Here is a 12500-nt window from a genome sequence, read left to right on the forward strand (position 1 = left end):
ATCTATCTATCTATCTATCTATCTATCTGTCTATCTATCTATCTATCTGTCTATCTATCTATCTATCTATCTATCTATCTATCTATCTATCTATCTATCTATCTATCTATCGATCTACCTGTCTGTCTCTCTATCTATCTATCTATCTATCTATCTATCTATCTATCGATCTACCTGTCTGTCTCTCTATCTATCTATCGATCTATCTATCTATCTATCTATCTATCTATCGATCTATCTATCTATCTATCTATCTATCTATCTATCTATCTATCTATCTATCTATCTATCTATCTATCTGTCTCTCTATCTATCTTTCTATCTATCTATCGATCTGTCTCTCTATCTATCTATCTATCTATCTATCTATCTATCTATCGATCTATCTATCTGTCTGTCTCTCTATCTTTCTATCTATCTATCTATCGATCTATCTATCTATCTATCTATCTATCTACCTATCTATCTATCTATCTACCTGTCTGTCTCTCTATCTATCTATCTATCTATCTATCTATCTATCTATCTATCTATCTATCTATCTATCTATCTACCTGTCTGTCTGTCGCTCTATCTATCTATCTATCTATCTATCTATCTATCTATCTATCTATCTATCTATCTATCTATCTATCTATCTATCTATCTATCTGTCTGTCTATCTATCTATATATCTATCTATCTATCTATCTGTCTGTCTCTCTATCTTTCTATCTATCTATCGATCTGTCTCTCTATCTATCTATCTACCTGTCTGTCTCTCTCTCTATCTATCTATCTATCTATCTATCTATCTATCTATCTATCTATCTATCTATCTATCTATCTATCTATCTATCTATCGATCTACCTGTCTGTCTCTCTCTCTGTCTGTCTGTGTAGTCGATATGTCTTGTAAAGGCCAGTTATTGCCACCAGTTTCAATGTGATTCCTGTCAATCGATAACATTGGTAAGATCAGTTGTCCTGATACACAGCTGTGACTCCTGTTCCCAGCACCAATCTGGCTTGACTTAAGGTGCAGCCCAGAATCGAAGCAGTGGAGGACAGCATGTCAGCCTGACCGACAGCTCTCACGCTGGCCCATCTGGTCATGGATAAGAGGCAGCTTGGAAAAAGCTGGCCCCATGATTCAGCTTCGCTCCTTCAAAGCAAGAAGGAGCAATAATCATTGGATTCCCCTCGTGGTCCTGGCTGATGACACAGTAAACTATCACAATTAATCAGAAGATCGCTTCTGATACCCCTCGAAGACATGGGTCCAGCATAGTGGTCGTTGGGTTGAAATCATGAGAACAGAACATAAAAACATAAGGATTAGGAGCAAGAGTCGGCCATTCGGCCCCTCGAGCCTGCTCCGCCATTCAATAAGATCACGGCTGATCTTCGACCTCAAATCCACTTTCCCGCCCGATCCCCATACCCTTGATTCCTTAATATCCAAAAATCTAGCAATCCCTGTCTTGAATATACTCAACGACGGAGCCTCCACAGCCCTCTGGGGCAGAGAATTCTAAAGATTCACCCCCCCTCTGAGTGAAGAAATTCCTCCTCATCTCAGTCCTCAATGGCTGACCCCTTATCCTGAGACTGTGTGACCCCTGGTTCTAGACTCCCCAGCCCGGGGAGGGGAAACACCCTCCCTGTATCTACCCTGTCAAGCCCTGTGAGAATGTTGCATGTTTCAATAAGATCAGAAGTAAGGTTGTGGACAACAAGCCCGAACACTAAGCAGATTTTTAATAATTTACAAACACAGTTTTTCCATTTCATTTTTTTTCCCTTGCATTTCCACAGATCCAGCCGAGACTGCGACGAGTAATGCTATCATCTCCGGGGCAGTGGTGGGTGTGGTGCTGGTTGGGCTTGTCACGTTTCTCACAGTTCTGCTGATCAGGAAACACGCCAAACCCGCAGGTAAATTACTGGATAATGAATGCCGAAACCAACTGCTGACACAGCTCTGGGCATTCCAACTCAGGGTGGGGGTTTCTCAGGCCCCCGCTCCTGCTGTCCGCTCTCACCTCAAGCTTTTTCTAATCCCTGCCAATCTCTTCCTTTCTCACCAGTTCCCAACGCTCCATGAGACTCAGGTGTTCAAGGTGCTGAATGGGAGCCCTCATTCTGTACAGGTTCCTCCAACTCCTCAGGCGGTTTGTTCTTGGCTCTAACACTTACCGCCTCGCTCTCCTGCGCCCCGTAGTTCGTGGCCTCATCCGGTGCTCAGCGCCCTCTTACCGCCCCGGATCTAATATGCGGTCCTGCCCCCTGCAGCATCTTGAGGGAGAGTGTGTGAGTGTGAGGGAGGGAGGGTGTGTGAGTGGGAGGGTGTGTGAGTGTGAGGGAGGGAAGGTGTGTGAGTGTGAGGGAGGGAGGATGTGTGAGTGGGAGGGAGGGTGTGTGAGTGGGAGGGAGGGAGGGTGTGTGAGTATGAGGGGCGGTGTATGTGTGGAAGGGAGGGTGCGCGAGTGGGAGGGAGGGTGTGTGAGTGGGAGGGAGGGAGGGTGTGTGAGTGTGAAGGAGGGTGTGTGAGTGTGAGGAAGGTGTGTGGGAGGGAGGGAGGGTGTGTGAGTGTGAGGGAGGGTGTGTGAGTGGGAGGGAAGGAGGGTGTGTGAGTGTGAAGGAGGGTGTGTGAGTGGGAGGGAGGGAGGGTGTGTGAGTGTGAAGGAGGGAGGGTGTGTGAGTGTGAGGAAGGTGTGTGAGTGGGAGGGAGGGTGTGTGAGTGTGAAGGAGGGTGTGTGAGTGTGAGGGAGGGTGTGTGAGTGTGAGGGAGGGTGTGTGAGTGTGAGGGAGGGTGTGTGAGTGTGAGGGAGGGTGTGTGAGTGTGAGGAAGGTGTGAGTGGGAGGGAGGGTGTGTGAGTGGGAGGGAGGGTGTGTGAGTGGAAGGGAGGGTGTGTGAGTGTGAGGGAGGGAGGGTGTGTGAGTGTGAGGAAGGTGTGTGAGTGGAAGGGAGGGTGTGTGAGTGTGAGGGAGAGTGTGTGAGTGGGAGGGAGGGTGTGTGAGTGGAAGGGAGGGTGTGTGAGTGGGAGGGAGGGTGTGTGAGTGGAAGGGAGGGTGTGTGAGTGTGAGGGAGGGAGGGTGTGTGAGTGTGAGGGAGGGTGTGTGAGTGTGAGGGAGGGTGTGTGAGTGTGAGGGAGGGTGTGTGAGTGTGAGGGAGGGTGTGTGAGTGGGCGGGAGGGTGTGTGAGTGTGAAGGAGGGTGTGTGAGTGGGAGGGAGGGTGTGTGAGTGTGAGGGAGGGGGTGTGAGTGGGCGGGAGGGTGTGTGAGTGTGAAGGAGGGTGTGTGAGTGGAAGGGAGGGTGTGTGAGTGTGAGGGAGGGTGTGTGAGTGGGCGGGAGGGTTTGTGAGTGTGAGGAAGGTGTGTGAGTGGGAGGGAGGGTGTGTGAGTGTGAGGGAGGGAGGGTGTGTGAGTGTGAGGAAGGTGCGTGAGTGTGAGGGAGGGAGGGAGGGTGTGTGAGTGTGAGGGAGGGTGTGTGTGAGGGAGGGAGGGTGTGTGAGTGTGAGGAAAGTGTGTGAGTGGAAGGGAGGGTGTGTGAGTGTGAAGGAGGGTGTGTGATTGGGAGGGAGGGTGTATGAGTGTGAGGGAGGGAGGGTGTGTGAGTGTGAGGAAGGTGTGTGAGTGGAAGGGAGGGTGTGTGAGTGTGAGGGAGGGAGGGTGTGTGAGTGTGAGGAAGGTGTGTGAGTGGAAGGGAGGGTGTGTGAGTGTGAGGAAGGTGTGTGAGTGGAAGGGAGGGTGTATGCGTGGGAGGGAGGGAGGGAGGGTGTGTGAGTGTTACGGAGGGAGGGTGTGAATGTGAGTGTGAGGGAGGGAGGGAGGGTGTATGAGTGTGAGGGAGGGTGTGAGTGTGAGAGGGAGGGTGTTAGAGAGGGAGGTTGTGAGGGGCCATAAAAGAAGAAGCTCAGAGCTCGGCCTTGGTCCAGTGGCAAGGGTTAACCAGGACGACTGGAGACCAGCTCTGTTGCACGGACCTAGTGCACACACACATATCGCACAGTGTGGGCTGGGCCCGTGCTGCCCCTGGGCCCCTGGTCCCGAACTCACACCTCCCCTGGGCCCCGATCACATCCCTCACAGTCTCTCGACGCTCCTGCTGTATCTGCCCACGCTCCAATCACCGACCGGGACCTTACTGACGTCCCTCTTCACTGCCTTTGCCCTCCTTTGGGTTCTTCATTCGAAACACCTGTGAACATCCCTTTTTGGCGTGGAAGCAAGTCATCCTCGTTTCGAGGGACTGCCCATGATGATGATGATGATGATGTGCCCTCAGCTGGCAGCTAGGGGGCGCGCTTATTAAAGGCAGTGGTGGTTAGATAGGGCAAACGTTATTTATTGCCCCATTCTGGTGCCACCTGATTTCTTTTGCCCTGCGATTACTCAGTATTGCACTCTCTTTGTGAACTTATAAGAACAGAAGAACATAAGAAATAGGAACAGGAATAGTCCATCCGGCCCCTCGAGCCTGCTCCACCATTCAATAAGATCATGGCTGATCCGATCATGGACTCAGCTCCACTTCCCCGCCCGCTCCCCATAACCCCTTATCCCCCAATCATTTAAGAACTGTCTATCTCTGCCTTAAAGGTATTCAATGTCCCAGCCTCCACAGCTCTCTGAGGCAGTGAATTCCACAGATTTACAACCCTCTGAGAGAAGAAATTCCTCCTCATCTCAGTTTTAAATGGGCGGCCCCTTATTCTAAGACCATGCCCCCTAGTTCTAGATTCCCCCATCAGTGGAAACATCCTCTCTGCATCCACCTTGTCGAGCCCCCTCATAATCTGATACGTTTCGATAAGATCACCTCTCATTCTTCTGAATTCCAATGAGTAGAGGCCCAACCTCCTCAACCTTTCCTCATAAGTCAACCCCCTCATCTCCGGAATCAACCGAGTGAACCTTCTCTGAACTGCCTCCTTTCGTAAATACGGAAACCAAAGCTGCACGCAGTACTCCAGGCCTTGGGGCTTGGGGCTGCTATACACGTATCGCAGGTGTCGTGGCCTAACAAAGACAGCCTGAGGATTCATTCAATCATTCATTGGCCCGTCCCTTTCAGCGAGGGAAGAAGCCTGAACAGACGGAAGTGCTGCACGGACTATTGGTCAGCGCTCTCCCGATACTCCCCACCTCCCTCTCAGAGCGCTAAAGCTGGAAAGTTCCTGGCAGCAGCAAATCTTTCTCGCCCGGCGATACTCTTGCGCTCCCTGAAAAGTCTTTGCCCCACACGAGGCGCCACGCAATTTCTCGCCCGATCAGGTCTGTCGCACCACAGGGCTACCGCTGACACGGTGTACAGATGGAGGAAATTCTACAGACACACAGCCAGTCAATCAATATCGATTGAGAGAAATGACAGGGACAGTTGTACACCCTGCAGTGCCAGCCAGCGACTCAGTAGTTCGCGCTCTCACCGCTCAGTCAGGCGGTTGTGGGTTTGAGTCCCACTCCAGAGACTTGAGCACAGAAATCCAGGCCAACACTCCCAGTGCCAGTACTGAGGGAGCGCCGCACTGTCGGAGCGGCAGTACTGAGGGAGCGCCGCACTGTCGGAGGGACAGTACTGAGGGAGCGCCGCACTGTCGGAGGGACAGTACTGAGGGAGCGCCGCACTGTCGGAGGGACAGTACTGAGGGAGCGCCGCACTGTCGGAGGGGCAGTACTGTGGGAGCGCCGCACTGTCGGAGGGGCAGTACTGAGGGAGCGCCGCACTGTCGGAGGGGCAGTACTGAGGGAGCGCCGCACTGTCGGAGGGGCAGTACTGAGGGAGCGCCGCACTGTCGGAGGGGCAGTACTGAGGGAACGCCGCACTGTCGGAGGGGCAGTACTGAGGGAGCACCGCACTGTCGGAGGGGCAGTACTGAGGGAGCGTCGCACTGTCGGAGGGGCGGTACTGAGGGAGCGGCGCACTGTCGGAGGGGCAGTACTGAGGGAGCGCCGCACTGTCAGAGGGGCGGTACTGAGGGAGCGGCGCACTGTCGGAGAGGCAGTACTAAGGGAGCGTCGCACTGTCAGAGGGGCAGTACTGAGGGAGCGCCGCACTGTCGGAGCTGCAGTACTGAGGGAGCACCGCACTGTCGGAGGGACAGTACTGAGGGAGCACCGCATTGTCAGAGGGGCAGTACTGAGGGAGCACCGCACTGTCGGAGGGGCAGTACTGAAGGAGTGCCGCACTGTCGGAGGGGCAGTACTGAGGGAGCGACGCACTGTCGGAGGGGCAGTACTGAGGGAACGCTGCACTGTTGGAGGGGCAGTATTGAGGGAGCACCGCACTGTTGGAGGGGCAATACTGAGGGAGCGCTGCACTGTCGGAGGGGCAGTACAGAGGGAGCGCCGCACTGTCGGAGGGACAGTACTGAGGGAGCGCCGCACTGTCGGAGGGGCAGTATTTCGGATGAGATGTTAAACCGAGGTCCCAACTGTCTTCCCAGGTGGCCGTAAAAGATCCCACGGCACTACTGCGAAGAAAAACAGGGGGAGTTCTCCCCGGTGTCCTGGGAACAATATTTATCCCTCAACCAACATTAGTAAAAAAAAGTTGATTACGTTACTGTTTGTGGGAGCTTGCTGTGCGCAAATTGGCTGCCGCATTTCCCACATTACAATAGTGAGCACACTCCAAAAAGTACTTCATTGGCTGTAAAGTGCTTTGGGACCTGCATTGGTCGTGAAAGGCGCTATATAAATATAAGTCTTTCTGTTCTCCATTAGAATTGATGAGCTGGTGTATACCCGAATGTGCAATGGGTTCAGTCTTGTATTCTATGCTTTCAGAGGGACTCTACATCAACGTTCCTCTTCAAAGGAAGAAAACTGTGCAGGTAAATCCAATCCCGCATTAATCTTCATTCATTCCGTGCTCCTCACTAAACCTCCCAATCGGAATGCTGACCAGCTAACTCTGGGGCTTCCTAAGTTTACAAACAACATAGATTCCTTCACCACAACCCCATGGTGGAAATGACTGTTTAAGGCAATAGCTCAACAAATTTTAGCGCGTGTAACATAAACGGTTACATAAGAACATAAGAAATAGGAGCAGGAGTCGGCCATTCGGCCCCTCGAGTCTGCTCCGCCATTCAATAAGATCATGGGCTGATCTTCGACCTCAACTCCACTTTCCCGCCCGATCCCCATATCCCCTCGATTCCCCTAGATCCCAAAAATCCATCGCTCTCAGCCTTGAATATACTCAACAACTGAATATACTCACAGCTCTCTGGGGCAGAGAATTGCAAATATTCACCACCCTCCGAGTGAAGAAATTCCTCCTGATCTCAGTCCTCAATGGCCGGCCCCTTATCCTTAGACTGTGACCTCTGGTTCTAGATGCCCCAGCCCAGGGGAAACATCCTCCCTGCATCTACCCTGTCAATCCCCCTCAGAATCGTCTATGTTACATGTCATGTATGTAACCAAAATGTAACACCACTGTATTACTGTATACACTCAACCTAGATGCACGCCTTGACCACAAGGGGTGAACTTGTGGGAGACACTCCTTACCTGATCACACAGGTATATAAAGGGAGGTCCCACGCAGGGTCATCACTTTTTGGAGTCCTGTAAATAAAGAGTTAAGGTCACAGAGTGACTCTGTCCCCAGAATATGCCTCGTGTGGTTTCATGCTGTAGAGTAAGGACTTTACATTACATATAAAATTCTGACGGGATTGGACAGGTTAGATGCTGGAAGAATGTTCCAGATGTTGGGTAAGTCCAGAACCAGGGGTCACAGTCTAAGGATAAGGGGTAAGCCATTTAGGACCGAGATGAGGAGAAACTTCTTCACTCAGAGAATTGTGAATCTGTGGAATTCTCTACCACAGAAAGTTGTTGAGGCCAGTTCGTTAGATATATTCAAGAGGGAGTTAGATGTGGCCCTTAGGACTAAAGGATCAAGGGGTATGGAGAGAAAGCAGGAATGGGGTTCTGAAGTTGCATGATCAGCCATGATCTTATTGAATGGTGGTGCAAGCTCGAAGGGCCGAATGGCCTACTCCTGCACCTATTTTCTATGTTTCTATGTTTCTATGATGCAATGAGATCACCTCTCATTCTTCTAAACTCCAGAGAGTATAGTGCTGAAGGTTTCACATCTCACTTACTGTATTGGATAAGTCAAATAAAAGGCAGCAAAGCCTATCTGCTTTGATATACCAGAGCGCTACCTCTGGAATATATCGCTATGCATCAATTGTTCCAATGGTTTCGGATCTTTCCTCAGCAATAGTGTACATAACAAAGAAAGAATTGCACTAATAGAGTGGTTTTCGCAATCACCGGACATCTCAAAGCGCTTTACAGCCAATTAAGTATAGTCGCTGTTGTAATAGAAACATAGAAACATAGAAAATAGGTGCAGGAGTAGGCCATTCGGCCCTTCTAGCCTGCACCGCCATTCAATGAGTTCATGGCTGAACATGCAACTTCAGTACCCCATTCCTGCTTTCTCACCATACCCCTTGATCCCCCTAGTAGTAAGGACTTCATCTAACTCCTTTTTGAATATATTTAGTGAATTGGCCTCAACAACTTTCTGTGGTAGAGAATTCCACAGGTTCACCACTCTCTGGGTGAAGAAGTTTCTCCTCATCTCGGTCCTAAATGGCTTACCCCTTATCCTTAGACTGTGACCACTGGTTCTGGACTTTCTCAACATTGGGAACATTCTTCCTGCATCTAACCTGTCTGAACCCATCAGAATTTTAAACATTTCTATGAGGTCCCCTCTCATTCTTCTGAACTCCAGTGAATACAAGCCCAGTTGATCCAGTCTTTCTTGATAGGTCAGTCCCGCCATCCCGGGAATCAGTCTGGTGAACCTTCGCTGCACTCCCTCAATAGCAAGAATGTCCTTCCTCAAGTTAGGAGACCAAAACTGTACACAATACTCCAGGTGTGGCCTCACCAAGGCCCTGTACAACTGTAGCAACACCTCCCTGCCACTGTACTCAAATCCCCTCGCTATGAAGGCCAACATGCCATTTGCTTTCTTAACCGCCTGCTGTACCTGCATGCCAACCTTCAATGACTGATGTACCATGACACCCAGGTCTCGTTGCACCTCCCCTTTTCCTAATCTGTCACCATTCAGATAATAGTCTGTCTCTCTGTTTTTACCACCAAAGTGGATAACCTCACATTTATCCACATTATACTTCATCTGCCATGCATTTGCCCACTCACCTAACCTATCAAAGTCACTCTGCAGCCTCATTGCATCCTCCTCGCAGCTCACACTGCCAGCCAACAGTGTCATCCGCAAATTTGGAGATACTACATTTAATCCCCTCGTCTAAATCATTAATGTACAGTGTAAACAGCTGGGGCCCCAGCACAGAACCTTGCGGTACCCTACTAGTCACTGCCTGCCATTCTGAAAAGTCCCCATTTACTCCTACTCTTTGCTTCCTGTCTGACAACCAGTTCTCAATCCATGTCAGCACACTACTCCCAATCCCATGTGCTTTAACTTTGCACATTAATCTCTTGTGTGGGACCTTGTCGAAAGCCTTCTGAAAGTCCAAATATACCACATCAACTGGTTCTCCCTTGTCCACTCTACTGGAAACATCCTCAAAAAATTTCAGAAGATTTGTCAAGCATGATTTCCCTTTCACAAATCCATGCTGACTTGGACCTATCATGTCACCTCTTTCCAAATGCGCTGCTGTGACATCCTTAATAATTGATTCCATCATTTTACCCACTACTGAGGTCAGGCTGACTGGTCTATAATTCCCTGTTTTCTCTCTCCCTCCTTTTTTAAAAAGTGGGGTTACATTGGCTACCCTCCACTCGATAGGAACTGATCCAGAGTCAATGGAATGTTGGAAAATGACTGTCAATGCATCCGCTATTTCCAAAGGCCACCTCCTTAAGTGCTCTGGGATGCAGTCCATCAGGCCCTGGGGATTTATCGGCCTTCAATCCCATCAATTTCCCCAACACAATTTCCCGACTAATAAGGATTTCCCTCAGTTCCTCCTCCTTACTAGACCCTCTGACCCCTTTTATATCCGGAAGGTTGTTTGTGTCCTCCTTCGTGAATACCGAACCAAAGTACTTGTTCAATTGGTCTGCCATTTCTTTGTTCCCCGTTATGACTTCCCCTGATTCTGACTGCAGGGGTCCTACGTTTGTCTTTACTAACCTTTTTCTCTTTACATATCTATAGAAACTTTTGCAATCCGTCTTAATGTTCCCTGCAAGCTTCTTCTCGTACTCTATTTTCCCTGCCCTAATCAAACCCTTTGTCCTCCTCTGCTGAGTTCTAAATTTCTCCCAGTCCCCGGGTTCGCTGCTATTTCTGGCCAATTTGTATGCCACTTCCTTGGCTTTAATACTATCCCTGATTTCCCTAGATAGCCACAGTTGAGCCACCTTCCCTTTTTTATTTTTACACCAGGCAGGAATGTACAATTGTTGTAGTTCATCCATGCGGTCTCTAAATGTCTGCCATTGCCCATCCACAGTCAACCCCTTAAGTATCATTCGCCAATCTATCCTAGCCAATTCACACCTCATACCTTCAAAGTTACCCTTCTTTAAGTTCTGGACCATGGTCTCTGAATTAACTGTTTCATTCTCCATCCTAATGCAGAATTCCACCATATTATGGTCACTCTTCCCCAAGGGGCCTCGCACAATGAGATTGCTAATTAATCCTCTCTCATTACACAAAACCCAGTCTAAGATGGCCTCCCCCCATAGTTGGTTCCTCGACATATTGGTCTAGAAAACCATCCCTTATGCACTCCAGGAAATCCTCCTCCACCGTATTGCTTCCAGTTTAGCTTGCCCAATCTATGTGCATATTAAAGTCACCCATTATAACTGCTGCACCTTTATTGCATGCACCCCTAATTTCCTGTTTGATGCCCTCACTAACATCACTACTACTGTTTGGAGGTCTGTACACAAGTCCCACTAACGTTTTTTGCCCTTTGGTGTTCTGCCGCTCTACCCGTATAGATTCCACATCCTCCAAGCTAATGTCCTTCCTAACTATTGCATTAATCTGCTCCTTAACCAGCAATGCTACCCCACCTCCTTTTCCTTTTATTCTATCCTTCCTGAATGTTGAATACCCTTGGATGTTGAGTTCCCAGCCCTGATCATCCTGGAGCCACGTCTCTGTAATCCCAATCACATCATATTTGTTAACATCTATTTGCACAGTTAATTCATCCACCTGATTACGGATACTCCTTGCATTAAGACACAAAGCCTTCAGGCTTGTTTTTTTAACACCCTTTGTCCTTGTAGAATTTTGCTGTACAGTAGCCCTTTTTGTTCTTTGCCTTTGGTTTCTCTGCCCTCCACTTTTCCTCATCTCCTTTCTGTCTTTTGCTTTTGTCTCCTTTTTGTTTTCCTCTGTCTCCCTGCATTGGTTCCCATCCCCCTGCCATATTAGTTTAACTCCTCCCCAACAGCACAAGTAATGTAGGAAATGGGGCAGCCAATTTGTGCACAGCAAGCTCCCACCCACAGCATCATAGTCATCCATCATAGGCAGTCCCTTGGAATCGAGGAAGACTTGCTTCCACTCTTAAAGTGAGTCCTTAGGTGGCTGAACAGTCCAATACGAGAACCACAGTCCCTGTCACAGGTGGGACAGACAGTGGTTGAGGGAAAGGGTGGGTGGGACTGGTTTGCCGCACGTTCCTTCCGCTGCCTGCGCTTGGTTTCTGAACGCTCTCGGCGATGAGACTCGAGGTGCTCAGTGCCCTCCCGGGTGCTCTTCCTCCACTTAGGGGAGTCTTTGGCCAGGGACTCCCAGGTGTCGGTGGGGCTGTTGCACTTTATCAGGGAGGCTTTGAGGGTGGTCCCTTGTAATGTTTCCTCTGCCCACCTGGGGCTCGCTTGCTGTGAAGGAGTTCCGAGTAGTGCGCTTGCTTTGGGAGTCTCGTGTCTGGGGGCCATGCGGACAATGTGGCCCGCCCAGCGGAGCTGGTCGAGTGTGGTCAGTGCTTCGATGCTGGGGATGTTGGTCTGGTCGAGGACGCTAACGTTGGAGCGTCTGTCCTCCCAGGGGATTTATAGGATCTTGTGGAGACATCGTTGGTGGTATTTCTCCAGCAACTTGAGGTGTCTACTGTACATGGTCCATGTCTCTGAGCCATATAGGAGGGCGGGTATCACTACAGCCCTGTAGACCATGAGCTTGGTAGTAGTTTTGAGGGCCTGGTCTTTGAACACTCTTTTCCTCAGGCGACCACACACAGCAATGTGCTAACGACCAGATAATGTGTTTTTGTTATGTTGATTGAGGGATAAATATTGGCCCCAGGACACTGGGGAGAACTCCACTGTTCTTCTTCCAAATAGCGTCGTGGGATCATTTACGTCCACCTGAGAGCAGGCAGGGCCTCGGTTTAAATGTCTGAACGATGACAGCTCCGACAGTATGGCGCTCCTTCAGCACTGCCTCTCCGACAGTGCGGCACTCCCTCAGCACTGCCTCTCCGGCAATGCGGTGCTCCCTCAGTACTGCC

At 49.9% G+C, this 12500-nt stretch overlaps 1 protein-coding gene across 2 annotated transcripts in view; it reads left to right on the forward strand.

The window, feature by feature from the left end:
• Positions 1-12500, forward strand: part of LOC139240428 (nectin-1-like) — a 47499-nt gene that overhangs the window by 26403 nt on the left and 8596 nt on the right. For both annotated transcript variants that reach the window (XM_070868944.1, XM_070868945.1), the window contains exons 6-7: positions 1798-1917; positions 6775-6821. In XM_070868944.1, the coding sequence (XP_070725045.1) occupies positions 1798-1917; positions 6775-6821 (167 nt within the window). The remainder of the gene's footprint in view (positions 1-1797; positions 1918-6774; positions 6822-12500) is intronic.

The sequence above is a fragment of the Pristiophorus japonicus genome, chromosome 31 (assembly GCF_044704955.1).
Source record: "Pristiophorus japonicus isolate sPriJap1 chromosome 31, sPriJap1.hap1, whole genome shotgun sequence".
Lineage (NCBI taxonomy): Eukaryota > Metazoa > Chordata > Chondrichthyes > Pristiophoridae > Pristiophorus > Pristiophorus japonicus.